At 51.7% G+C, this 27,942-nt stretch overlaps 2 protein-coding genes across 7 annotated transcripts; one reads left to right on the top strand and one right to left on the bottom strand.

Annotated features, from left to right (window-relative positions):
• On the top strand, nucleotides 3,381-21,294 carry B3GNT3 (UDP-GlcNAc:betaGal beta-1,3-N-acetylglucosaminyltransferase 3). Of its 6 annotated transcripts, none has more exons than XM_013987485.2 (5): nucleotides 3,381-3,574; nucleotides 6,563-6,688; nucleotides 15,290-15,354; nucleotides 16,915-17,536; nucleotides 19,536-21,294. In XM_013987485.2, exons 4-5 carry the CDS (start codon nucleotides 16,964-16,966, stop codon nucleotides 20,085-20,087), a joined length of 1,125 nt encoding a protein of 374 aa, XP_013842939.1. In that variant the 5' UTR covers nucleotides 3,381-3,574; nucleotides 6,563-6,688; nucleotides 15,290-15,354; nucleotides 16,915-16,963; the 3' UTR covers nucleotides 20,088-21,294. The 6 variants fall into 6 exon arrangements, with proteins under 6 accessions (XP_013842939.1, XP_013842938.1, XP_013842937.1 ...); XM_013987484.2 differs by having other exon boundaries at nucleotides 6,563-6,692; nucleotides 15,245-15,354; XM_013987483.2 differs by having other exon boundaries at nucleotides 6,531-6,688; nucleotides 15,245-15,354.
• INSL3 (insulin like 3) lies at nucleotides 25,022-26,651 on the bottom strand. Its single transcript, NM_213970.1, has 2 exons — nucleotides 26,457-26,651; nucleotides 25,022-25,581 (listed from the first exon to the last, which is right to left on the bottom strand). The coding sequence occupies exons 1-2, from the start codon at nucleotides 26,644-26,646 to the stop codon at nucleotides 25,376-25,378; spliced, it is 396 nt and encodes a 131-aa protein (NP_999135.1). The 5' UTR covers nucleotides 26,647-26,651; the 3' UTR covers nucleotides 25,022-25,375.

Raw genomic sequence — 27,942 nt, 5'->3', positions numbered from 1 at the left:
AATTCCCATTGTGGCTCAGGGGGTTAACAACCCAACTAGTATCCATGAGGATGCAGGTTCGATCCCAGTCCTCGTTCTTTAGATTAAGCATCTGGTGTTGCCACAGCTGTGGTGTAGGCTGCAGATGTAGCTTGAATCTAGTATATCATGCTGTGGCTGTGGTGTAGGCCCGTGGCTGCGGCTCCAATTTGACCCCTAGCCCAGGAGCTTCTGTATGCTGCGGGTGCAGCCCTAAAAAGACAACAAAAAAAGACTGAGCCTCTGGGATTGTTCCCTCCATCCCAAGTCTTTGTACCTGTGCATGCATGAGTGCAGTGCATGCCTGCTCAGTGGCTTTGATCCCGCCAAGACAGTCCCTTTGCTGGTTCTCTGTGGCTGAGAGGCCCAAGACAGTCCCTTTGCTGGTTCTCTGTGGCTGAGTGGCTAAGGTGCCTCGTCAAGCTGTGGGCCACTGCCTGGGGAGTCAGCATCTGTGTACCCTGGCTCTAAGCATTGTCTTGTTTGGGTTCTGCCCCATCTGATAAGAGACAGGAAACCGGCACCTCCTGCTGAAAGGTTGCGCCACTTTTAAAACACAGAAGGCATTTCTGGGTGTGGTCTCTTAAGTGCCCAGCCATCCAGAGCTGTTGTGACCATCCAGACGCTGAGTCCTGGGAGGGAGGGTGGGATACCTGTTTAACTGGTCAATTTTTTACTTTGAGGTGAAATTCACATAACAGAAAATTAATGATTTAAAGTGAGCAATTCCGGGAGTTTCCGTTGGGGCTCAGTAGTAATGAACCCGACTAGTATCCATGAGGATGGAGGTTGATCTCTGGCCTCGCTCAGTGGGTTAAGGATCCAGCATTGCCACGAGCTCTGGTGTAAGTTGCAGACGTGGCTTGGTTCCCGAGTTGCTGTGGCTGTGGTGTAGGCTGGCAGCTGTAGCTCCAATTGGACCCCTAGCCTGGGAACTTCCATATACCACAGATGTGGCCCTAAAAAGCAAAAAAAAAAAAGAAAGAAAGAAAAAAAAGAATCAACAACTCAGCAGTTCCCTTGTGGCTCAGCAGGTTAGGGATCTGGCATTGTCACTGCTGTTTTTCTTTCTGGTTATAGTTGTGGTACAGGTACAGTCCCTGGCTCAGGAACTTCCATGTGCCGTGAGTGCAGTTAAAGAAATAATAAAGTGGGAGTTCCCGTCATGGCCCAGCAGAAACGAATCCGGCTGGGAACCATGAGGTTGCAGGTTTGATCCCTGACCTCACTCAGTGGATTAAGGATCCAGCGTTTCCATGAGCTGTCATTAAGTCACAGGTGTGGCTTGGATCTGGTGTTGCTGTGGCTGTGGTGTAGGCCGGTGGCTATAGCTCGGATTCGACCCCCAGCCTGGGAACCTCCATATGTGGTGCTAAAAAGCAATGATAATAATAAAGTGAACAATTTGGTGGTATATAGCATATTCACAGTATTGTGCAACCGCACTTCTTACTAGTTCCAGAGCATTCCCATCACACCAAAAGGAAACCAGTCCCCATTAGCTGTCACTCTCCATTCCCCAGATCACTCCAGCCCCTGATAACCACCATTCTGCTGACTCTATGGACTGGCCTGTCCTGGACATTTCATATAAATGGGATCATACACCATATGGCCTTTCTTAGCATAATATTTTTGAGGTTCCTCTGCGTTGTAGTGTGTTGGTGCTTCATTCCTTGTTATGGCTGAGTAATATTCCACTGTAGGGATGGACCACATTTTATTCATCCACCCAGCCATTGATGGACACTTGGGTTGTTTCCACTTTTTTTTTTTTTTTTTTTTTTTGTCTTTTGTTGTTGTTGTTGCTATTTCTTGGGCCGCTCCCGCGGCATATGGAGGTTCCCAGGCTAGGGGTCCAATCGGAGCTGTAACCCCCGGCCTACGCCAGAGCCACAGCAACGCGGGATCCGAGCCGCGTCTGCAACCTACACCACAGCTCATGGCAACGCCGGATCCTTAACCCACTGAGCAAGGCCAGGGACCGAACCCGCAACCTCATGGTTCCTAGTCGGATTTGTTAACCACTGAGCCACGACAGGAACTCCTGTTTCCACTTTTTGATGACTGTGAATGATGCCACTATAAACATAGTGTACAAGGATTTGTTTGAACACCTGTTTGGGGTTCCATTGGTTGGATACTTAGAAGTGGAATTCCTGGGTCATATAATTCTAGTCTGTATTTGAACCCAGGCCTCCCAGCACCAGAATCTGCCTTGAATCTTTTTTTGAAGGAACCCCGGGGGCTAGGTTTGGGGCGGGGGCAGTATATAGGACTCCTATATGGAAGGAGTCAGACCTCAGTTTCCAGTTGCAAGGAGGTCTGGGTATTCCAGCTGCTTCCTCCACTGATGGTCTGCTCCCAGCGGGGCCTCCCCCACTTCCCCCGCACTGGTATTAGGCCTTTCTCTTGTTCCCCTATGGACTGGCCAGAGGACCGAGGTAGGAAGGGGCCCTTCCTGAAATGCAGGAAGAAGGGTAGGGCCACACCCACCAAATCCGGTGTTCGGTACAGGCTCTTACATGGGGCTCCTGAACCCAGGAAACCCGAGGGGCGTCGGGGAGGACCCACAGGATGGGAGGGGAACTTCAGCCCAGCAGGCAACGGGCTCCAAAGTTCAAGCATTTGTCCCCACAAGAAAGTGAGCACGCCAGCGCCTCTGCCCCGATTTGATGCAGACATGTAATGTCGCTGCCTCATGAAAGGCAGTGCAGATTATGCGGTCGCTCTGCACTGCCCTTGCTCCCCAGGTCTGTCCCAGCTAGAGGACCAGGGTCTTAATTCCTTCACTTCACAGACGAGGAAACTGAGGCACAGCCAAGAGCTGCCCCTTTTCCTCCTCCGGACGACGGAGGAGGATACAGGCGACGGTTCAATTCATCTGTGGACCTGGATCTTACCTCACCCCAGAACTCCCAACTCTAACCGTGCCAAGGCTAGAAACTTCTGGAGACAGATGCGGCACCGGCAGAGTTCCATCTTCAGCAACCCCAAACCCAAGAATCTTCCAATCTGACTTGCACCTTTCCGAATGCCAGCCCATGGCACCCCGATATCTGGGGGCTCAGGACAGGTTTTCAGGTTCTGGAATATTCTAACCCACTCAAGAGTCACTGGCTTCAGCCCCCCTTTCAATCATTTCTTCATGGAAGACACACGTTGGACCAACCCTGCGTGGGGCTCTGTGCCAGGGATAGGAAGGCGCTGCTTGCACATCTCCACCCGCGGGGGGCTCACTCCCTAGCTGTGGGCGGGACCCAAGTGGGGTCCTGAACCCGGACAGGAGCCGGGGAGGGTAGAAGCGGCCAGAGTGGCGCGGTTTGGCCGGTAGAGGGGAAGGGGCGGGGTCGGGCAGGGAAGGAGGGAGGGGCCAGAGGGACAACTTCGACTGGTGAAACTCGGCTCAGCGGGGAGTGGGGGGCTCCGCGGGAGGCAGGAAGGAAGGAGCGAAGCCGGGAAGGGCGGGTGCTCGCGCTCAGGTGGAACTTTTCCTCCTGCTTGCAAGCCGAGTGGAGCTGGGATACGGAGTCGGAGGTTGGACGGTTGTCTGGAGGTGAGTATTGGGGGCCCCGGAGGACCTGCGGAACCCTGTTGCCGGGCGGAGTCGGGGCTCTTGGGAAGTCTCGGCCAGTCCCCGGGGTCGGGTATCTGCTGCAACGTGTACCCTGAAGAGGCAGGGAGATTCTGGAGTCCGAGTCTCAGTAACCCCGTTGCCCTCAGCCATGGTAGTAGTCACCAGCGTCCCAAGGTCGACTCAGTTCTGACCGGGAAGGGAAGCCTCTTTCATGCCTGGCGAGTGGGGAGACACCGAGGCCATGTGGGGCTGTGGCATCCCTGATCCCGGGCTCTGTCCCGTCGCAGCTGTGGACACGATGAAGCAAGCCTGGACCCTGGTCTCCCGCCCTCCTCCTGGGATAGGATGGGATCCCAATCGAGGAGTGGAGGGCGCTTTGTACATGCTGCCCTTTATTATTACTGCTGTTGTCGCTATTGTTGAGATTGTTAACCTGCTGATTAGGAGGGTCTGGGCAGGACTGGCACCCAGGTTCCCAGGTTCGGTTTATTTTATTTTATTTTAGGTGTTTTTAGGAATGCACCCACAGCATATGGAGGCTCCCAGGCTAGGGGTCAAATCGGAGCTGTACATCACAGCTCACGGCAACTCGGGATCCTTAACCCATTGAGCAAGACCAGGGATTGAACCTGCATCCTCATGGTTATTAGTCAGATTCGTTTCTGCTGAGCCATGACAGGAACTTCCCCAGGTTGGGTTTATTATTGTTTCTTTTTTCTTTTTTTCTTTTTTTAGGGCCACACCTGAAGCATATGGAGGTTCCTAGACTAGGGGTCAAATCTGAACTACAGCTGACAGCCTGCATCACAGCCACAGCAACGTGGGATCCGAGCCCAGTCTGTGACCTACACCACAGCTCACGGCAACTCGGGATCCTTAACCCATTGAGCAAGGCTAGGGATCAAACCCCCATCCTCATGGGTACTAGTCAGATTCATTTCTGCTGTGCCACAAGGGGAACTCCTATTGTTTCTTGAGGGAACCACCACTGACCCCCCAGCCCTGCCAGGCGCTAGACCAAATTCCAACCTGGGTACCCCAGCTCACCAGTACCTCTGGAATTCAAGTCCTTGTTCAGCCAATGCCTGGCTGTGTGCTTGCTTTTGGTTGCTCCTGGTTTCTGAATGCACCTCTCTTTCTCCTCTGGGAGTTGGCATGACCTTCTGGCTTCCAGGAGGATGTCCGAGGTGTTAGCCAGCAGAAGCTTTTTTGATGGGGGGGCGCTTCTGGCTCATGGAGCAAGTAACTGTAGGTTTCTGAGCCTTGATTTCACAATGTGTCAAGTGGGGCTCATGGTACAGAAATGCAGTGAAAGTGAAAATAGTAAGTGCTATGGCCACTCAGTAGGACCTATGGTACATCAGCCATCACTGTAAATATATTAATAATGATGATAATATTTTATTAATGTTAATTATTATTATTAATAATAATACCTTCTTTCCCTCTGAATCAGATTTTTTTTTTATGGCAACTTTTCAGATGGGGAAACTGAAGACCTGGCTCCCTATCACTGTCCCCCACCTCTCCCCTCCCCACCCCCTGAGACCAGGGCCTCCCTGTTACCCAGATCTGGGATTCAGGGCCAGGGGGTGGGGGTGGGAGGGGCATTCACTGGATTTGAGGCTGCCCCTGGGGCCACCACTTTCTTGCCCTGCCCTGTGCATTCCCAAGGTAGCCACCACACCAGGGCTGGTGAGTCCAGAGGAAGAGGTGTGGTCTCTGTGTCAGGCTACCTCTTAGCTATCTAGGTGAGCCCTTGTGTTTGCCCAGCCCAGCCCAGACCCCTCCCTGTCTCTCTCCCTCACCCCCAGGGTGAAGAGATTGATTCCTGCCACGTACTGTGGGTGTGGGGAAGCCGAGAAGAGGCCTTGGTCAGAGCTTGGGGAATCCAGACAAGCCGGCTTGGCCCAGGGACCCTGGGGCTGGGCTGGTTTAGCCCAAGAGGAGGAGATAAGGCATCACAGGGCATCCTCTCTTCCTGCCCCGGGCCTCTGAGGCCCAGAGTGGGGCAACAAATTGCCCTTCACGCCCCATGAGCCAGGGAGAATGCCCATTGTGGTCTCTCTGTCCTCTGGGAGTCTGGCTCAGCTTCGATTGCTCCCCGCATGATAGGGGAACTCAGGACCAACTAAAGGTGGTCCCACCTGGTGGTGGTTAAAGGCAGGGATTGGGCTCCTACTTGGTCTTCCTTGAATGAGTTCCTTGACCTCTCTGTGTCTTAGTTTCCCTCTCCACAAAAATGAGGCTGACACAACCCTACCTCCCAGTTGCAAGTGTGGCGTGGAGGTGAGCTGATGGTGGAAAGGCTGCATGCACCACATGGAATGTTAGCTCTAATCATGATCAGGTGGCTCATTGGGTTCTCATTTGTGACCTTATCTTTGCATGACAGAAATAATGTCATACAAGGCCTGGAGGAGGGCCATGACCGGGGGAGGGGTCAATCCTGAAGGTTCCCTGCTGTTCCATTTCCCCATCAGTCCTGGATCGTGGGAAGAGTCTGAGGTTGAACTGCCAGGCACGGCCTGCTTCCCCCAGCCTTAGTTTCCACATGTGGGAAATGAGCCCAGAGATGCCATTTGGGGTTCAGCTGGGGGCGGGGCTGGCATACACAAGGCCGGGGCGGGGGCGGGGGGTTATGTCCAGCTTCAGATCCCTCCACGGACCCATCCTAGGTACCCCAGGAAGTTTCTGCAGTGGGGGCAGGCCCACTCATCCAATGAATCCTCCATTAGTGGCCCTGGAACCTGGAAACAGAGGATCTAAAGGGCCTGTGACACCCTGTCCCCACTACCCAACCCTTTCTTCCATGCCCAGGGGTTCACCACAGTGAATGCTGGGCGTATGTTTGCATAAAAACCCTTCGCACACGTGGTTTTACTAAAACGGGGTCAGTGCATAATGAGCCTTTCTTCCGAATTATCTTTACTAGGCTTTTTCTTCTTTTTTCCGTGTTTACAAAAGCAACTCCTGCTCCTTGTAAAAAGGAACCAGCCCTTCGTTACTGAAAGGTCAAACCAGTATGAACCGGGAAGAGATCACCCTTGGGTCCAGTTGGTCAGAGTTCAAATGCCAGCGATGTGACTCCTGGTAGGTGGGTGCCTTTTCTCTGCCACCTTGCCACCCGACCCTGGAACTGGAACCGGGGGCTTCCTTGGGAGGCTCACGGAGAGTTGCTTGGGCGCAGCCACAGACCAGTGGGTCACATCTCTCTTGCAAGCACTCACTGATTCTCAAGTCTTCAAGCCTCAGTATTTGCCTTTTACTGGAAAATTGTCTTGTTCTCTGCCTCTGTCCCCCATTAGCCCATCAGTGACCTGAACATGGGGGTTTCTCTCTGTCAACTTGGCTGGGAGTCAAGAACCTAGACCAGGGTGTGCTACACACCAGGTGTTCAGCTCACAGTGCAGTGATCAGTACACAAATGGCAATGGTGGCTACAGCTGCTACTGCTATTGTCCTTCTTGGCACTTCATGGTTGAGAAAAGACCACCGCTTGGACCTCTAGCCTTTCCCAGGGCTCAAGTAGTTATACCCACAAATGGGGTTGTCCTGGAGTTCCCACTGTGGCTCAGCGAGTTAAGAACCTGACATCATGTCCATGAGGATGCGGGTTCGATCCCTGGCCTATCTCAATAGGTTAAGAATCCACCTCCCCTTGCTGCAAGCTATAGGGTAGCTCACAGATGCGACTCAGATCAGCATTGGTGTGGCTGTGATGTAGGCTGGCAGCGGCAGCTCCGATTCACCCCCTAGCCTGGGAACTTCCATATGCTGCAGGTACAACCATAAAAAGAAAAATACGGGGTTCTCCTGTCACCCTCATCCCTCACCTCGCCTTTTGACAGCCCCAGGATGTTCCCTGCCTCCATCCCCATCTGGATCCCAGCTGAGGATAAGTCAGCTGGGATCTGGATGGGGTGGAGGAGCAATGAAGGCCATAGTGATGCTGATACTTAGCACCTGCCAGAGGTGAACTGTGGGTGGGCAGCTGACGCCAGCCAGCTTTGCAGGTGAGGGGAGCTACTTGCCCCGAGTCTGAAGATGGCCAGTAACTGGGTCAGGCTTTCCTTCCCTGGGGGCCAGCCTGGCTACCTCAGGAGCATCATCTTTCTTGGTCCTCCTGGGTGATGGGGGAATGAGCCCTCATTTTCCTGATTCAAAAACTGAGCCCCGGAGGAGTTTCTGTTGTAGCTCAGTGGGTTAAGGACCTGATGTTTTCTCTGTAAGGATGTGTGTTTGATCCCTGGCCCCTCTCACTGGGTTAAGGATCCAGCATTGCTATAAGCTGCGCCTCGGATCTGGCATTGCTGTGGCTGTGATGTAGGCTGGAAGTTTCAGCTCCAGTTCAACCCCTAGCCCAGGATCTGCCATGTCCACAGGTGTGGCTGTAAAAAGGGAAAACACAAAAAAAGACTGAGCCCCAGAGTTCCCTGGTGGCTCAGGGGGTTAAGGATCTGGCATTGCCACTGCTGTGACTTGGGTCACTATTGTGGCATGGGTTTGATCCCTGGCCTAGGAGCTTCCACATGCTGCAGGCATAGCCAAACAACAACAAGATCAACCCCAACTGAGCCCCAGTGACTGGGATGGTTGAGGGCACCCCTTGGAGCTGGGGTAGGAAGGGGGGCAGGTCGGTGTATGTCCCAGGATTCACCCTCTCCAAGCCTCAGTTTCCTCATCTGGAAATTGGGAGCATCATGTGGGGAATCACCTTGATGTGATGGAGGCTTCCCAGCCAGTGTGAAATAGTGCAGGGCAGGGGTCGAGGGGGCTGGTCCAGGGCCCAAGCATACTAGTGAGTGGGGCCTTGCCACCTGGATTGTGTGACCTTCTCCCTGGCTCATGTATCTCAGCCTCTCCTGGCTTCTCAAGGGCCAGTGACAAGAACAAGTCGAGAGGAGAGAGGCGCCCAGTGCCTGGATCCCGTGGGGGTGTAGGCAGAGGGTAGGGAATCAGAGCACCCACAGGGGTCCCTAATTAATTCTGCTGAGTGGTCAGCCCCTCCTGTACCTCTAAGTGTCTTATTAATATTCAATGAGTCATTAATATTTAGTACTATGTGTATATGCAATGAATCGTGACTATTTAGTGACCATGTCTACTGGTGCTGTTTGGTAGCTTGTTCAAATCATATTCATTGTGATAATACGCATATTCATTCCTGAATCACAAATATGCCTTGCAACTCTTCCATTGTTGCCTTACAACTATTTTGTACGTTCTAAATACTGGGTGCCTCCTGCATATTTAGTGGGTCATTAATGTTCAGCACTTTGCTAACATTCAGTGCTTCTTGCTCATTAAATGCATTGTGAATACTTCAGTGCTGTCAATATTTGGCCCTTTTGGACATTAGGAATATTTGGAGGCAGGACTATTCAGTGTCTCCTGGTCCTGCCCCCTTGGCTCCACGGTTGTGCTTGCTGACTTATCAGGACCAAAACGTCCTTGGAGGCCCTCCAGGCCCCAGGTGGGGGACAGTGGCCACTGTTGCCTATAATGGGGTCAGGCCGAAGTGAGGCACAAGGAAATAGCCAACATGTGAGTCATCATTAGTGGGGTTTGGGGGGTTTTTTTTGGCTGTGCCTGCAGCATAGAGAAATTCCCCGGCCAGGGATCAAACCCAAGTCACAGCAGTGATACCACCAGATCCTTAACCTGCTGAGCAACCAGGGAATTCTCATCATTAGTATTTTTTGAGCGTCACCTGGGACACAGCTGTGGGGGCCAAGACAAGATGCCCCACCTCTGGAGCTCCAGGCTGGTTGGGGAAATGGACAGGAGAGAAGTGAATAGATTTGTCCAGTGGTGATGGAAGCAGAGATGGGGTGGGGTGTTAACTGGGAGATGATATTGGGCGGAAGCCTGAAGGTCAAGGAGAACCAGGGAGAAGAGTAGAAGGGAAGGGGGTCCCAGGTGGAAGGAATGGCATGTGCAAAGGCCCTGTGGCAGGGCTGAGCCTGGGTGTTTAAAGGCACCGTGAAGAAGCTACTGTGGCTGGAATGGAGGAGGGGGGCAGAGGTCATTGGGGCCAGGGTCATAGGGGATTGGGAGCACCCCAGGGGGCGGCTCTTGGGTCTCAGCCAACAAAAACAATGGCTTTGCTCTGTGTGCTGGAGGAAGCAGGCTCTGGGTGATGGTGAAGTTCCGGCAGTGTACAGAGTGCAAACAGGCCTGAGCAGGATGGTGTTGCAGAGGGGGGCTGGGTGACAGGCCCTGAGAGGCAGCCCGGATGTCACTCCTGTAACTGTACACAGTGGCACTAAGGTCCATAGGGAGGAGCATGCAGGAAGTTCTGCCATGTGCAAGCAATATACGGATGTACTCATTCATCACCTACCTGATGAGCTTCCTGGTTTACATGCCATCGTGTCCCAGAGGACACCACACCTGCTGTGGGTTGCCTGCTGCCCCATAACCTCCCCACTGAAGGGCTCAGAGACTTCTCACATTTTATCCTCCCTGGTCCATCCTTCTCCATCCCCCATATCCAGGCTCTAAGCATTGATGACTCTCTTCATCCTTGCTGCTAAACTCACCATGTCCCTGCACCCTGCTAGCCAGCCCCCATCCAGCTTCCCAAACTCCCCTGCCTGGTTGCTGCTCTGACCTCTACTCCTGCCCTATTGTCCTTCTCCTCCTCAGTGGCCACAGGGGTCTTCTTCAAAGCTTAACTCCATCTTGTCCCTCCATCTTGTCACACCCTCCATAGCTCTCCATCGCTCCTCACATGCAACATAAGAACGTCTTCATGGTCTGCCATTTCCCGCTCTTCCCACCCCCACACCTGCCGCACCATTGTCTGGCAACCCCAGCATCCTCTCCCTCCTCTTCCTCTTCTCCAGCCACATCGCCTTCTCTCCCTCCCTCCTCTCTCTCCCTTCAATACCGTAAGTTTAAGACCACCTCAGGGCCTTTGCCCTTGCTAGAATGCCCTTTTCCCAGGATTCTGCAAAGTGATTTCCCTTCATCCTTCAGGATGTCCCCAGGCTGGTCGGGTCCCTCCCCTGCCATCGATCCCTCCTTCTTCAACAGCATTTTTTTTTTTTTTTGCTGTTTTTGCTTTTTAGGGCAACGCCTGCAGCACATGGAGGTTCCCAAGCTAGGGGTCGAATCTGCGGTACAGCTGCCAGCCTACGCCACAGTCACAGCAGCTCCAGATCCTAGCCACATCTGCGACCTACACCACAGCTCACAGCAACGCTGGATCCTTAACCCACAGAGCAAGACGAGGGATCAAACCCTCAACCTCATGTTTCCTAGTCAGATTCGTTTCCACTGAGCCACGACAGGAAGTCCTAATGTAGCTTTACTTGCTTTGGAGCTCTTGTTTGGAACTAACACATTCTCAGCAAACCGATCCTTGGCCATTTAGGTTTGCTTTTTCTATGTAATAACTGTTTCATAAATAGGGAAATAATATAGAAGTAAATAATAATAAATTTCATAAAAACTCCATCTAATGAATTTATCTTAAAATGGATCAAGATTTTTTGTTCAGTCTCTACTTCTCTTCTAATCCTTCTTCTTCTTTTGAGTTCTCTATTCTAGCTTCTGTTTTTAATCTAGGCTTTCTCAACCTTAAAAATGTGTTGACATTTGAGGCTAGATCCTCCTCTGTGGTGGGGCCATCCTGTGCCCTAGATGTTAATTTAAGCAACATCTCTGACCTCCACCCCCTCAATGCCCTTATCTCCACCCACCCAATCATGTCTCCAAACATGGCAGAGTATGTATGCCCTGAGAGCAGAATAAGCCCTGGTTGTAAACTTATTTAGACTCTAAACTGCAGATGGGGAGCTCCCATTGTGGCTCAGTGGTAAGGCTCAGCACAGAGGAACAGAGGATACAGGCCAATCCCTGGCCTCGCTCAGTGGGTCAAGGATCTTGCATTGCCGTGGCTATGCTGTAGGCCGGTACCTGCAGCTCCAATTTGACCTCTAGCCTAGGAACTTCTATGTGCTGCTGGTGCAGCTTTAAAAAGACTCCAAAAAAAGGAGTTCCCATCATGGCACAGAGGTTAATGAATCCGACTAGGAACCATGAGGTTGCAGGTTCAATCCTTGGCCTTGCTCAGTGGGTAAAGGATCCAGCGTTGCCATGAGCTATAGTGTTGGTCACAGACTCGGCTCAGATCTGGCGTTGCTGTGGCTCTGGGGTAGGCCAGTGGCTACAGCTCCAATTAGATCCCTAGCCTGGGAACCTCCATATGCTGTGGGAGTGGCCCAAGAAAAGGCAAAAAGACAAAAAAAAATAAAAAAAAATTTTTTTAATAATTAAAATAAAATAAAATAAACTTCAGATGGGGTAGGGGGTTAATCACCCTCCAAATTTTCATTGGATTTCCTGGTCTCTGGGCCAGCAGCTGGGGTCCCATGCATGCCCTTATCTTCTAGCATCAGTGGGTTTCTGGCCACAGCGTCACCAAAGAGAACGTTGTGATGTCTCTGGTCTGATTTTTGGTGATTTGGCCTTGCTACAGCAGCTCATGAGTTTTTTCCCAAGGGCTCAGGGATCTGCCAGGTTTGCCTAGGAACGCTCCTTTCTTGTGGTCCACCCTGGACTTGGGCCTCTCTTCAACTCAGGAGGATGTCCTTCTAGGATGCTGTTCATTCTTGCATCACATTTGTCAGTTCACAGCCCCCTCTCAAGACTGTGATTTGCCTTTTTGGGTCTTCCAAACCTGCCCTCCAGAAGGTGAATTCCCTCCCTAGCTTGGCAGGCAAACCAGGGATGCCATAGCAATAAGATAGGCTCTGTGCCACCTGCAGGTAGGGTCCCCAGCTGCTCAGACTCCACCAGCTCTTTCCCACCTCAGGGCCTTTGCACCTGCTGTTCCCTCCCTGGGGATCTTCCCTACCTCAACCTCAGCTATGCTGGCTTTTCTCTGCCATTCACATCTCAGTGTAAATGTCATCTAGACCTCAAAATCCACACCCAGTACCAGACCCCATTTCTTCCAGTGGCATTCATCCCCTTGTATCATTTCATTGAGGTTTTTATTTTGTGTCTGTTCCCCTTTGAGAGTGTGGGTCCCTGAATGGCAGAGACATTTAGGTATTCCATGCCTGTTCACCATTGTGTCCCTGGTACACAGAAGAAGCACAATAAGTACACGAATGAATGTATAAATTCATTCTGAGTCAGTATTTCATCAGATGCTGTGGCTTTCCAGAACTCATTCATTCATTCATTCATTCATTTAATCAACACATTTACCAAACACCCTACTATGTACCAAGCACAGTTCTGGGGGCTGGGGATAAAATAGTGAACAAGACTTACCACATGCAGCTCATGTTCTGGTGGGGGCGGGGATCGGGAAATGCTGGATCCTTAACCTACTGTGCCCTAAGGAAACTCCTAAAGTTTTTTTAAATTAGGGCCGCTTTGATGGTATATGGAAGTTCCCAGGCTAGGGGTCGAATCAGAGCTACACCACAGCTATAGCAACGCCAGATCCGAGCCACATCTATGACCTACACCACAGCTCAGCGCAACCCCAGATCCTTAACCCACTAAGCAGGGCCAGAGATCAAACCCCCATCCTCAAGGATACTAGTCGGGTTCATTACTGCTGAGCCACAGTGGAAACTCCTCCTAAAGTCTTATCATGTATTTTAGGAGATGAAAAGTACTATGGAAGAAAGAAAAAGTAGGCTACGGTGGGGGATCAGGAATGCCAGTGGGATTGTTGCCAAAATTCTGTCTGTCTGCCAGTACTGAATTGAAACACAGAGACAGAATTTTGAGTAAAGAAGAAAGATAGCTTTATTGCTTTGTTAGGCAAAGGGGGCCACAGCAGACTAATGCCTTAAAGACTGTGCCCCCATCCCTTGGAAGGGGTTAGGAGGTGGTATTATAGTTTGAGGAGTGGAATAAGAATCAGGGCCCTAAATAAGGATCAGGGTAGAGGCAAGCTTGCAACTTTCTCAAAGCTGTTTAGTGGCCCCAGGACTGGTTCTGGTGGCCCTCCTTCTTCCCAGAATGAAGAATGCGTCATCAAGGACTTCTACTCCTTGGCAGTTTTAGTTCTGCAGAAAGGCTCAAATATATTGTTATGCATATTTGTTGAGGAGGAACCAGAACCCTGCCCCAAGGCTGCACTGCGCCTCCCTGGTCTCTGCATCCCCTCCCTTCCCTGATTAGCAACTGCCCTTTGGAACTCAGGGAAGGTCCTGCAGGCTGAGGTTTATTCCCTAGAAAGGAGCACTGGAGGACACAGAAAGGCTTGTGTGCCTAGGAGCCCCACGGGGCACTAGCTCAGTTACAAGATGACATGTTCTGAGGTCTTTTGAGAAGGGAACATTTGAGCAAAGACAGGAAGGGGGAGAAGGACAAAGTCATGTGGAAATGTGGAGAATCTGGCCAAGGAAACAACCTATGCAAAGGTCCTGAGGCAGGACTATGTTCAGCATGTTGCAGGTTAAAATCCCAACAGCACTCTGACATAGGGTTAATTCTCATTTCACTTTGAAGCTCAGAGAAGTCAAGCTTCTTTCCCAAAGTCACACAGCTCAGATCCCACTCCACACAACCCATTTTGGGGAGCCATCTGGCTGGAGAGGCCTTGGCTAGGCAGTGTGCAGAGACAGTGATGGGCACCTTAGGGAAATAAATGGCCTAACAGATCAGGAAAGGAGGCCCTCCCCCAGTGAAATAGACAGCACAAGGGCCTGAACCCAGCCAAAACCCAGACTGAGACTTGAACCCACATGGTGGGACTCGAACCCATGTGCTGGGACTTGAAGCCACATGCAGGGACTAGAAACCAGCCAAAACCCAGATTGGGACTTGAACCCACAGTTTTATTTTATTTTATTTTATTTTATTTTTTTTTTTAGGGCCGCACCTGCGGTATATGGAAGTTCCCAGGCTAGGGGTCTAATCAGAGCTGCAGCTGCTGGCCTACACCACAGCCGCAGTAACACCGGATCCAAGCCGTATCTGTGACCTACACCACAGCTCACGGCAATGCCGGATCCTTAACCCACCCAGCAATGTCAGGGATGGAACCTGCAACCTCATGATTCCTAGTCAGATTTGTTTCCACTGCGCCACAGTGGGAACTCCCTAAACCCACAGTTTTATTTTAAGTTAGACTCACTCACTCTATCTCTATCTCTGGACTTACTGAGGTTCAGGTTCTTCATGCCTGAATTTAGGGAGACAAAGTGATAGGCAAGAAATAGATTTATTAAGATAAGAGGCTTGTGAGAGATGCAAGCGGGGCAGGCACGGAGGCTCTGCCCCAAGGATCTGGTGGGCTACAATTTTTTTCCACCCAAGGGGAATGGGGGTAGGAAAAGATCACCTCTTCCTCTTTCTTCCAGTAAGTAGCTTCTCCTTGGATCTGGTTATGGTGCTTATTCAAATCAGCAGAAGGGTGGCCCTTAAACTCCTGTCCTTGGTCTGAACCGGAATGCAGGCCTCACCCCATCCCCCACCAGATGAGCTGAGGCCTATTTCCTGCCTCCACTAGTCTGGCAAGCCTTCCTTGTTGTAATGGCCCTCTCCTGAAGTCCCCTGGGTTTCCCTCTTTATCTATGGTCCCTTACTGGGACTTTACAACAGCCTCTGCCTACTCCATCCCTATCATCAGCACCAATGTGTGGCTCTAGATAAAACTATCTTTGCTTGCAGGCGATAGCTGGACAGGCCTATCAGAATCCACTAACTGCCCCACAGTGTTTGTGTCCCAGGAGAGAGCAAGGAGTCTCCAGACCAGCACAGATATCCTGAGGCAACCTGAGGTAAGTGCATATTCATTCAGCAAACACTTGTCAAATACCCACTTGATAGCAGGTGCTGGGAGCTCCCTTCACACCCAAACAACCCAGTGCGGTGGGAGTGGCTCAGATTCCCCCTGTAGAGCTGAGGAAGCCAAGGCCTGGGGTATGGAGGGCACAGCGTCAGGGAGAGATGGAGTTGGGATTTAAACCCAGGAATTGGGCTTCAGAGGGCACCTCTTTGAGGTGAGCCAGTCAGTGTTTTCTGTAAGTGTTTTTGGTAAGTCCTGCCTTGGGTCTAATATGGCACTGTCATGCTGTGCTGGAAAATAGAGCCTCAGATGCAGGGCTGGAACGCTGAATCTTGGTCTGAACCTAAAGGCAGGTCAAACAAAAGGATATTGAGGGAGTCCAAGGAAGTCTGGGAAAGGGATCTGGACAGGAGACCAAGGGCTCTGCCTAAATATGGGAAAGGAAATTGTCTAGGAGTAAGGGTTTTGATGGATGAATAGGAGTTTACCAGAGAGAAACTTAATGAGTTTACTTTCATTTGTGAATTCATTTATTCAGATACTCCCTGATTCTTCCATGTGTCTGCCTCATGCTGGACAATGCTAGGGACCCTCAAGAAGCCCCCAGTTTTGGAAAGAAAAAGTCAGGCACAGATATCCCCATGGGATCCTGGCTGAGCCAGAGAAGAAGACAGGGCTAAAGGTGCCAAATAGGGAACCAGGGCTCTTCCTAAAGGGACAAAGAGGGCTTGCCTGAGAATGGATTGTTTGAGATGGGTTTTAAAGGAGGAGTAGGGGTTTGCCAAGAAAGATAACTTCGTTTGAGACATGCTGGGCCTGAGGGATTCTGTGATGAGTCACAAGACAAGCTGAGGGCCCATGCTTAGCTCACAAGACCAGTAAAAATAGTCAAGAAGTGAGTTCCTGTTGTGGCGCAATTGGATTGGTGACATCTGCAGTGCCAAGACGGCTGGTTCCATCCCCAGCCTGACACAGTGGGTCAAAGGATCTGGCATTGCCACAGCTGTGGTATAAGTTGCATCTGAGGGTTGGGTCTGATTCCTAGCCCAGGAACTCTATTTGCCACAGGGCAGCCAAAACAGAAAAGAGAAGAAGAAAAAAAAAGTCAAGAAGAATGAATGATAGTTATATCGGAATCCCAGAAGCTCCGTGCTTCCTGGTGGGGCAGGTGAAAGGGAAGCAGGAAGGATCCCAACAACTCTCAACTTCTAAAAAGGGAATTCTCTGTCTCCTGGGCTCCTTGGATCATCTTTGAGGCAGGGACACGAAGAGGACAAGGTTGGATGGGGAGAATTCTGGGCACAGTGAATCTGAGGGACTCGCCTTGTTATCTCCATGCCTGTTTTCTCTGAAAACATTGATTCCCAGCAGGGCCCAGGCAACAGTCAGAGCCAACATGGGGTAGAGCAGGAGGTGGGGGTGAATTTCAGTATTTTACCAATCTGAGCAAATGTAGAGATGCACCCAGGCTTGAGGTCCACAGTTAGCTCAGGAAAAGTGCTTGGCCGATCTGGCATCTTCAGGCATCTTCATTGAGTGTTATCATCTGCAGGAGCTGCCCAGAGGTCTCCTCGGACCAATCGCAAACTCTGGGGACCAGGATGAGGTGTCTGCGGCCCCTGCGGACTGAAGTGGGACTGGTCGTGGCTCTGGGCACCTTCACTCTCTTCTTCTTCTTCAATCTGCACATGTCACCACCCACCTGCCCAGGCCTGAAGGAGCCGCCAAGTACCCCCTTGGCTCTGGTCTGGCCCTCTCCACCACCCTCCCGCCCCCTGTCCTCTTCCTGCCAGGCCAATGCCTCAATGGCCTCCCTGCCTGACTTCGCCAAGCAGCCACAGCACATACGCAACTTCCTGCTCTACAAACACTGCCGGGATTTCGTGCTGCTCCAGGATGTGCCGCCGGACAAGTGCGCACAGCCAGTCTTCCTGCTGCTGGTGATCAAGTCCTCGCCCAGCAATTATGAGCGCCGGGAACTGGTGCGGCGCACGTGGGGCCATGAGCGCCAGGTACACGGCTTCCTTGTGCGCCGCCTCTTCCTGGTGGGCACGGACCCCAACCCGTTGGAGGCACTCAAGGTCAACCGGCTGCTGGCCATGGAGGCGCAGATGCATGGTGATATCCTACAGTGGGATTTCTACGACTCATTCTTCAACCTCACGCTCAAGCAGGTGGGCTGGGGGTGGGGGTTGGTCACCTGATGGGGGCTATCCTGCCCAAATCGCTACTACCTCCTATGAAAGGCTTTGGAGACCATAAGCTCCCATCAGCCTCACCCCACCCCCTCTACTATCCTTACGGTGATCCGAAATCTTTGTCCAGGGAGTCAGAGAAAAGGAGAGGGTGGTGTGAGTTTGCCAGCCTAGCTCTGAAAGCCTTGGTGATCTGGGTTCAAATGCAGGCTCAGCTTCTTACTTAGGCTTTGCCCTGGATGATCAGTCACCTCTCTGCGCCTCAGTTTCCTCATCAGGGAAATGGGATATTAATTGGATGCACCACCTCCGAAGGCTGCTTTGTGGATTACATGAGATGATAATTCTTTTTTTTTTTTTTTTGTCTTTTTGCTATTTCTTGGGCCGCTCCCACAGCATATGGAGGTTCCCAGGCTAGGGGTCTAATTGGAGCTGCAGCCACCGGCCTATGCCAGAGCCACAGCAACGCAGGATCCGAGCCGCATCTGCAACCTACAACACAGCTCACGGCAGCGCTGGATCATTAACCCACTGAGCAAGGGCAAGGACCGAACCCGCAACCTCATGGTTCCTAGTCGGATTCATTAACCACTGCGCCACGACGGGAACTCCGAGATGATAATTCTAAGGCACCTAGACCTGTGCCAGGAGATTAAATAACATTGGCAATGAGGGGTGGGGAGCCCTGGACGAAACATCCGTGTTTCGTTGTGCTGGTTCTGTCTTCTCATGAGGCCCAGGTCTATGTGGTAGTTACTTGACAAACACCTTTTTGATGGTCAAGAAACCATGAACAGTAGAGAGAATCCGGAGTTCCTGTCATGGCACAGTGGTTAATGAATCCAACTAGGAACCATGAGGTTGCGGGTTCGATCCCTGGCCTTGCTCAGTGGGTTAAGGATCCGGCATTGCCGTGAGCTGTGGTGTGGGTCACAGATGAGGCTTGGATCCTGTGTTGCTGTGGCTCTGGTGTAGGCCGGCGGCTACAGCTCCAATTCAACCCCTAGCCTGGGAACCTCCATATGCCATGGGAATGGCTCAAGAAAAGGCAAAAAGACAAAACAAAAAACAAAAACAGTAGAGAGAATCCTGCTTATGTGAAGAGGCAGAATTAAAGGCTCCAAGGACCCACCTGGCGCTGGGGCGGGGAGCATCAGTGGTTACATGGAGCAAGCTGAATAGAGACACAAGGTGAAAGAGGCCCAGTGCAGGTTCTTGCTCCTAGTGAGTGCAGATAGGTCTGGGTTCAAGCCCTTGGACCACAAACCCTCTGAGCCTCTATTTTCTCATCCGAAAATGAGGTTGAAGACCCCACTTGCCTCCTAAAATCACATTAGAGATTCAGGGTAGGGCAAGCACTGAGCACAGTGCCTGGTATGCAGGAAAAATTACTATGGAGATAACTGAAGCCGAGGTGGGTAGAGGGCCCAGAACCTCTCAACCTGCCGTGTTCTCAACACAAAACACACAAGCACGTGATGAACATCAACTTGGCAAACATGAATCCAGACCCTATGAAGTGTTGACCCCTGACTGGGTGCTGGGGAGATGGCACATAGGAGAGACCCAGCTCCCACCCAAGGGGGAGGGGCCCAGGGCCTGGTGGGGGAGGTAGATTTTAAATTGCAATCATACAAGCAATTATTTAACAGCAGTGCTTGGCCAGGCAGAGTCAGAAGAAATAGCAATAAATGTAAATGTGACAGTTTCCAAGCACTTCTCTGTGCTTTACAGAGCATTGTCTCTAGCTCCCCAACACTCCTTGAGGCAGGTCCTATGATGAGCCCTGTATGGTAATTTGGAAACTGAGGCACAGAGAAGAGGGATGGGTTACAAGGGTCACCCCACAGAGTGGGTCCTTGAACCCAGGCTAGCCTGACTGGGGGATCTGGGCTTGCTGGGCTGGGAAGGCCAATAGGGACCCACAGCTGATGGCCCCAGGCATTAAGCCCACATGCCCCGTCCACCCCACCTGCAGGTACTCTTCCTCCAGTGGCAGGAGACTCGGTGCACCAATGCCAGCTTCGTGCTCAATGGGGACGATGACGTCTTTGCCCACACAGGCAACATGGTCACCTACCTGCAGGGCCATAACCCTGACCACCACCTCTTCGTGGGGCACCTGATCCACAACGTGGGCCCCATCCGCTTTCCTTGGAGCAAGTACTATGTGCCGAAGGTGGTGATGGAGGACGAACACTACCCGCCCTACTGTGGGGGGGGTGGCTTCCTGCTGTCCCGCTTCACAGCCACCGCCCTGCGTCGTGCCGCCCGCACCCTGGACCTCTTCCCCATTGATGATGTCTTCATGGGCATGTGCCTGAAACGAGAGGGCCTGGAGCCCGCCTCACACAGTGGTGTCCGCACAGCTGGTGTTCAGGTCCCATCCAGCCGCCTGTCCTCCTTCGACCCTTGCTACTACCGAGAGCTGCTGCTGGTGCACCGCTTCTTGCCCTATGAGATGCTGCTCATGTGGGATGCGCTGAGCCAGCCCAACCTCAGCTGTGGCAAGCGAACACAGATCTACTGAGGTGGTGTCTAGGAGCCCAGCCTCAAGGCTCCCATCTCCACCCCTGCAGGAAGGGCAGCAGCTTCCTCCCGGGAAGCGGAGACCTTTGTCCTGCTAAGTGGGCGGGGCCTAGGAGGGTACCCAAGGGAGTTGGATGACTGAATCATCTGGCCAGTGAATTCCTACACAGCCTTCAAAACCTACCTGGTTCTGTTGGATCATCCTCCTGCCCCGGATCTCAGCGAGAGGGACCATCTGTTTCCATAGTAGCTAATAGCAGAAGCACTTCTGCAGGGGTCCCAGCTGTTCCTGCTGCATCCGTCCCCTTTGGTAAATCTCCCATTTTCCCAGCCCTGACCTTGATCATCAGCTGGATCCTAAGCAGTGGCCAGCCTCTCCTTGGTCATGATCCTACCATGGTGGGTGAGTTTTGGCCATGGTTCAAAGCCAAGTGAGAACACCTGGGTCCACAGTCAGCAGAAATGAGTATTTTTCAGTGGGGGAAAGAGGAGTCTCTAGCCCTCCCTGGGTCTTGGACCACTCAGATGCTAGGAGGGGCCAGAAAGCCTGTGAATGGGGAAACCACCTGCCCACTTATGGCATCAAACTCTTTTTTTCTTCTTTGGTCGCCCTGCATCATATGGAGTTCCTGGGCCAGGGAACAGATCTGAGCCGCAGCTGTGACTTAAGTGGCAGCTTTGGCAACGCTGGGCCCTCAACCCACCGTGCCAGGCTCCCAGCCCACCCAAGACACCCGCCTGTTGCACCACAGCGGGAGCTTCAGCATCAAGATTTTTTGTTGGTGGAAGCATCGGGGCAGGGTGGGGGTGGGGGGCACTATCTGTCTCAGGCAATGGGAGTTCAGTTTCTGGAGTTCCTGGCACAATCCAGCCCCTATGCCTGTGCTCCCCAAGAATTCACGGAAGAGTATTGGAGCCAGAGGGGTCTTCTCTGTGCCCAGCCCCCCACACACACCTTGGTGCCCAGAGAAGGGGGATATTCAGGTCCTTGGGGGACCCTAAGCTCTGGGACCCCAGGACTGGCCCCTACCCTAATGTGTCTTTCAAACTGGGGAGATCCAAGCAAACTGGTGATCCCACCCCTGATGGCCTGACAGGTGCTTGAGACAGGCTTCACAAACATTGGTGTAGTGGCAAGGGGGACCTTGCACAACACAGAGAGGATTGCAGGGTAGGTCCTCAGGAATAAAATGTTTTGTGAAGACTTAGAGTGTTTTTTAATTTTTATTTATTTTTTTTAATGATTTACAAGTTTTAACCCAGATCTGTCTACATTCATCTGTAAAATCTCATATCCAGTAAAAACAGAGTATGGATGGAGTTCCCTGGTGGCCTAGTGGCTAAGGATCTGGTATGGTCACTGCCATGGCTCAGGTCACTGCTGTGGCATGAGTTCAGTCCCTAGCCCAGGAGCTTCCACATGCTGCAGGCAAGGCCAAATCCAAAAAACAAAACAAAAAAGGCATGAATGAAGTAGGGGCTATAGACTTTTCTATTAAGCAGATTTCACATCATCCCTCATGCTCACACACCCTCCATGGCTCCCTATTGCCTTCAGCTCATAGCTCCCCAAGACTGATTCTCACTGCCTGGTTGATGGCAGGCTCAGGAGAGAGGCACAATGGGGAGACTGCCCCTCTATGCATGGGACACTGGGCCACCTGCTTCTAATTCTAACCAGGGTCCTTCCAAATCCTGCCTCAGTATCTACTACCAAACCTTCCTCTCTTTGCCAAGCTCACCTCCTCTAGCTGGGACTGCAGCTCCATTGTCTGTCCCCTTTAATTTTTTTTGTTTGTTTGTTTTTTGGGTTTTTGTTTTTTTTTTTTTGTTTTTTGCTTTTTAGGGCCTCACTCATATGGAGGTTCCCAGGCTAGGGGTCCAGTCGGAGCTACAGCTGACCTAGGCCACAGCCACAGCAATGCCAGATCCGAACCATGTCTGTGACCTACACCACAACTCACTGCAACGCCAGATCCCTAACCCACTGAGCGAGGCCAGGGATCATACCAGCAACCTCATGGTTCCTAGTCGGATTTGTTTGTGCTGCGCCACTACGGGAACTCCTCCTAAAAGTTTTTTTTTTTTTTTTTTTAAATTATTTTTTATGGCTGCACCCACGGCATGCAGAAGTTCTCAGGCCAGGGACTGAATCCGAGATGCAGCTGCTGTGGCAATGCTGGAACTCACTGCACACGGCCAGGGATTGAACTGGCACCTCTGCAGCAACCCAAGCATCTGCATTCCAATTCTTAACCTGCTGCGCTACAGCGGGAACTCCTCGTTTGAGTATTTATTGGACATCTACTTTGTGCTACACCTCTTGCCCTGTACTCCTCCTCCCTGCCCCGTGGGAAAGGTCAATAGTCATTGACCTGCCTTCTAGTGAGGAAACAAAGCTGTGAACAGAGAAGTTACCAGGAGTAGAGCTTTGAGGAGAATGAAAACAAGGTGATTGGATACACAGGGATGGGAGGGGGTTTGCTGGGCCTGCAGAGGTAACATTGGAGCAGGGCCCTGAAGGAGGAGGCTCTGGCCTTGGGGAGAATTGGGCAGTGGATGTTCCGGGAAGAGCACAGCATGTGCAAACGCCCTGAAGCGGGATAATCTGGGAGAATCTGAGTTGTGGTGGGGAGGCTGTGGCTGGAGCTGGGTAAGGAGGAGATGGAAGGAGGGGGAACAGGAGATGGCAGGGACTAGCCATGTGGGGCTTTGTGGGCGGGGGTGAGGAGAGAGGGTGCTCTTCTGAGGGCGCTGACACCTTTGGAACAAGGAAATGACATGATTGATGTTTAAGTTTTAAGAGGCCCCCCTCAGCGGCTGTGGGGACTGTGGGAAAGGGAGGTGGAGGCTGGGGCCGCATCCGAGCCAGAGGAGGCAAACCTGGATGAGGGAGAGGCTGCAGGGGTTTCTGCCGAGTAGATCTGACCTCACCCTGCCCCTGGTCAAACACCATCTGTGGCTCCCCATTGCCCTTGGGAAAGACTGCTGCTCCTCTGTTGTACTGGATTTTGTGTCTCACAAAAGCTTCTGTCCACATGGAACCTCAGAATATGGTCTTATTTGGAAACGGGGTCTTTTGCAGGTGTAGTTAAGGTAAGGATCGAGATTAAAACCATTCTGGGGGAGTTCTTGGCGTGGCGAAGCGGAAACGAATGCGACTAGGAACCATGAGGTTGTGGGTTTGATCTCTGGCCTTGCTCAGCTGGTTAAGGATCTGGCATTGCCAGGAGCTGTGGTGGAGGTCACAGATGTGGCTCGGATCCTGAGTTGCTGTGGCTCTGGCACAGGCTGATTCGACCCCTAGCCTGGGAACCTCCATATGCCGCGGGTGCTGCCCTAAAAAAGACAAACAACAACAAACCAACCATTTTGGGCATTCCTATCGTGGCTTGGTGGTAACTAACCTGACTAGTATCCATAACAATTATGGTTTGATCCCTGGTCTCGATCTACAGCTCTGATATGACCCCTAGCCTAGGAACTTCCGTATGCTGAGGGTGCAGCCCTAAATAAAAAGACATAGAAAAAAAAAATCCCATTCTGGAATAGAGTGGGCTCTGAATCCCATGAGAGTGTCCTAATTTATAAGAGACAGAAATGAACCCACTGTGGCTCAGCAGATCAAGAACCCGACTAGCATCTGTGAAGATGTGGGTCTGATCCCTGGCTTCACTCAGTGAGTTAAGGATCCGGCATTGCCACAAGCTGTGATGTAGGATGGCAGCTGCAGCTCCAATTCAGCCCCTAGCCTGGGAACTTCCATATGCTGCAGGTTCGGTTCTGGAAAAAAAAAAAAAAAAGAGGAGTTCCCGTCGTGGCACAGTGGTTAACGAATCCGACTAGGAACCATGAGGTCGCGGGTTCGATCCCTGCCCTTGCTCCATCTGGCGTTGCCGTGAGCTGTGGTGTAGGTCGCAGATGCGGCTCGGATCCCACGTTGCTGTGGCTCTGGTGTAGGCCGGTGGCTACAGCTCCGATTCAACCCCTAGCCTGGGAACCTCCATATGCTGTGAGAGCGGCCCAAGAAATAGCAAAAAGACAAAAAAAAAAAAAAAGAAAGAAAGAAAGAAATGAATGCACAGAGAGACACAGAAAAGAAGATGATGTGAAGATGGAGGCAGAGCTTGGAGTGATGCATCTACCAACCAAGGATTGCCAGGAGCCACCAAAAGTTGAGAAAGCAGGGAACATTCACAAGAGAGGTAAAGTCTAAAAAAAAAAAAAAAAAAAAAAAAGTCAACCCTGGGAGTTCCCTAGTGGGAACTCAGGGATTAGAACTCAGCACTTTCACAGCTGCCGGCCAGGGTTCAATCCCTGGTCTGGGAACTGAGATCCCACATCAAGCCATTAAACACCAAGGCCAAAAACAAACAAACGAACAAAAACCCTGCCCACAAAACAGCTTGATTTCTGATGTCTGGCTTTTGGAACTGTGAGGAAATAAGTGTCTATTTTAAGCCACCCAGTCTGTGGCTCTTAACAGCAGTCTTAGGAAATAATACACATGGGAACAGATCACGTGGTCAAATGCTTGATCCTTTTTTCAAGACAGTCCTATCCTAAAATTCCCATCTCAGGATGAAGGGAGGATGCAAGTGAAAAGAGTTGTGAGAGTTCAATCAATGAATATCCACTGTGATTCATTCCAACATTTGTGTGTTGTGCCTGTTGATAAGTGGACATTAAATGAGGTTGAGCCCCCTGCCATGAGTCATGACAGAGACTTGGATACAAATCCTGCCCTTGGCCATTCCCTACCTGTCTGACCGTGGCCGGAAGCATCCCCCTAGGCCTCAGTTTCCCCACTTTGTATTGTGATAAGCTTCCAATTGACATTAAGTTTCTGGACATGTTGGTGGGTCCATGGCTGTCAGGGGACTAGCTTACCCAGGCTTGTCCCTTTTTCTTGAGAAAATGCAAAAAGCTGCATTATAGTCTGCAGGCATCTTATTTATTTACTATTGAGAAAACAAAAGGGGTGTCATGAAATGCAGGGAGCAGGGCACCTGAACTCCTCTGAGGTGAGGACATTGATCCTTAGTGTCTGGTATTTCTGCAAAGCCAAGGGTCCTCCAAGCAGGGTTTGAGGGGAGTCTGATTTTTTTCCCCAGCTGGCCCCGCCCAGAGGACAGATGGTCTGGGGGAGGTGGTGAGTGCCTTGTCCTAGGAAGTAATCACTATGTTCCCCAGACATGGGGCTTCGTGGTGCTCTGTGGCATCAGGAGGTCACCAGACTGGATCCCCCTCTGGATCTCAGCCTCCCCCATGGCCACTCCCCAGGAGGCTTCAGTGGGGACAGAGGGTCAGCAAGTCTTGCCGGGTGCAGCCACTGAGGCAGCAGTGGCGGGCTGGGTTGGTGGCAGCTGCCCGGCGGTGGTGGTGATGGCCAGAGGCCTGAGGCGGGGGCTGTGGGGCCAATACCAGCATGGGGTCCCCACTGGCCATCAGCCCATGGAAGAGATGTTGTCCTTCCAGCCACTGTAGCAGTTCACCTGGGGACAAGGCAGAATTCAGTACAGAAGGGAAGCCCCCAGAGGACCCATGCACACTTGCATGCTCACATTGTGCCTTGTGACCCACCAAAACCTCATCATACTCACAAATAGAGAATGTGCATGTATTGAGTGCCTGCTGTATACCAGGCACAGATGGAATCCCTGGTTCAGATGTGTGCACTCTCAACCCATACCCACACCCAAGTCCCCAGCCGTGCACACTCCCAAAAACCACCTAAGACACAGACGCTAAGAAGACACAGACACTTAGAGAAGAAAACAGCAAGGGTGACACGTGACACATACATGTCCATCGTGTGCAGGCAGTGTGGACACACAGACACAGCCACACACCCTCATACCTCCTCCCAGTTCCCCCACCCTGCCAAATCTGCCTCTGCAAACCCATCTGTACCGTTGTCACACAGACTCACACACACAGGATACATTCGCATGTCACAGATGTGCACACAAACCTGTTTTATACCCTCTGCACCAGGACCTGGACTAGGATGAGGAGAGCGAGGCACTGATCTCCACCGCATAATTTAAGGGAGCCCCCCCAAAAACAAACAAACCTCAATAAGCAAGATCAATCATGTTTTAAGGCAGTATTTTAAAGTCAAACTTAATGCAAACATTTATGAAGATCAAAATAATGAAATTGTAAATAAAGTCAGGATCTAACCATGTATTTGTAAGACTGCCTCGCTCCCCTCACTCACACTGATTCCCCGCCAGGCAGGTGATGTGAACCTGGGAACAGGCGGGCAAACCCGCCCGCCTGCCCCCGACACCCACCTGCGCCCGCCCGCCTGCACCTGACCCCACCCTGAGAGCCCAGAGCACAGTCCTCATCTGCCCCCACTCACGGTCGCCTCCAGCCACAGCTCGCCCGTCCTCAGGGGACCAGCGCGGGCCTCCGCACAGCCGCACCAGCGCGCGCACAAAGTGGTGGCCGCACAGCTTCTCTGGCGCCTCCTGGGCGGGCGCAGGGGCCCGGGAGAGTGCCAGGGCCGGGCCCAGCAGCACTAGAGCCCAGGTGAGCGGGTGGGGGTCCATGGTGGTGAGAAGTACGGGGCCCCAGCGGGGATCCCCCTTATAGGAGCCCAGCCCTCCCCAGCTGGGGGCCTTGGAGAGGGGACAGAGCATTCCCAAAGGACCGCCCAGGGACAAGGTCAAGAACAGGGTCAGGGTAAGCAGAGAGGAGCCCCTGATTGTTGGGTTTTCACTTTTTTGTGATATGAGTGCTGACAAGCTTTGACTGTGAGGCATTAGCGTCACAGATGGCTCCCCAACACGTGTGGCTAGATAAGGGCCAGGCCATCTCCTCCCACTGAGGCACCTTTTAGACATCTTAGCTGATTCCAATAATTCATCTATACAAGAGTAGACCACTTTTTTTCTCTTCCCTTCCTCCTCCTCTTCCTCTTCTTCTTCTCCTTCTCCTCTTTCTCCTTCTCTTTCTCCTCCTTCTTCTCCTCCTCCTACTTCTTCTTCCTCCTTCTTCCTCCCCCTTCTGCTCCTTCTTCAAATTTTATTTTATTTTTAAAAAATTTTTATTTATTTAGTTTTTGTCATTTTGGCTTTTCTGGGGCTGCACGCATGGCATGTGGAGGTTCCCAAGCTAGGAGTCGAATCAGAGCTGTAGCCGCCGGCCTACACCAGAGCCACAGCAACGCGGGATCTGAGCCATGTCTGCAACCTACACCACAGCTCACGGCAGTGCCGGATCTTTAACCCACTGAGCAAGACCAGGGATTCAACCCGCAACCTCATGGGTCCTAGTAGGATTCGTTAACCACTGAGCCACGACGGGAACTCCAAAATTTTATTTTTTTATTTACTTATTTATTTATTGGCCAGGCACGCATCATTCTGAAGTTCCCAGGCCAGGGATCAAACCTGGGCCACAGCAGTGACCAGAACCACAACAGTGATAATGCCAGGTCCTTAACCCACTGAGACACCAGGGAACTCCTTTTTTCTCTTCTTGCCCTTTAAATCCCCAATAAGAGTGAGCCTGGGAAACCCGAGACCCCCACCCTTGACCCAAGAAAAGCAGGACCCCAGGTCTACATTTCTTTCTCTCTACCCATGATCTCACTCTGTGGCCCCAGGTGTGCTGTGTAATTTCCAGGTCCTATAAGCAATCCCCCTTTATTTTCTCAAAGTTTCCTGGTGGTTATTGACGAAGGGCATCTTGTAATCATAATAAGAACTCCCAGGGCCAGTCCAATCACAACATTGGCTATGGATGGGCTGAGACTGACACAAACCATCCCTGCTCTCTGTCCCTGGGCCAGGGCCTTGGGTATATCTCTCCCTGGGGGACCACCAGCTGAGGAGTCTTTATTT

Source organism: Sus scrofa, chromosome 2 (assembly GCF_000003025.6).
Source record: "Sus scrofa isolate TJ Tabasco breed Duroc chromosome 2, Sscrofa11.1, whole genome shotgun sequence".
In the NCBI taxonomy this organism is placed as follows: Eukaryota; Metazoa; Chordata; class Mammalia; order Artiodactyla; family Suidae; genus Sus; species Sus scrofa.
This window is presented reverse-complemented; position numbering and strand designations above follow the sequence as displayed.

Excerpts from the sequence above, each read along its gene's own strand:
- B3GNT3 (XM_003123499.4), top strand. The coding sequence starts at position 16,964 with ATGAGGTGTCTGCGGCCCCTGCGGACTGAAGTGGGACTGGTCGTGGCT. Across the intron at positions 17,537-19,535 it reads TCAACCTCACGCTCAAGCAG|GTACTCTTCCTCCAGTGGCA; the intron begins GTGGGCTGGGGG and ends CCCCACCTGCAG.
- INSL3 (NM_213970.1), bottom strand. The coding sequence starts at position 26,646 with ATGGACCCCCACCCGCTCACCTGGGCTCTAGTGCTGCTGGGCCCGGCC. Across the intron at positions 25,582-26,456 it reads AGCTGTGGCTGGAGGCGACC|GTGAACTGCTACAGTGGCTG; the intron begins GTGAGTGGGGGC and ends CCTTGTCCCCAG.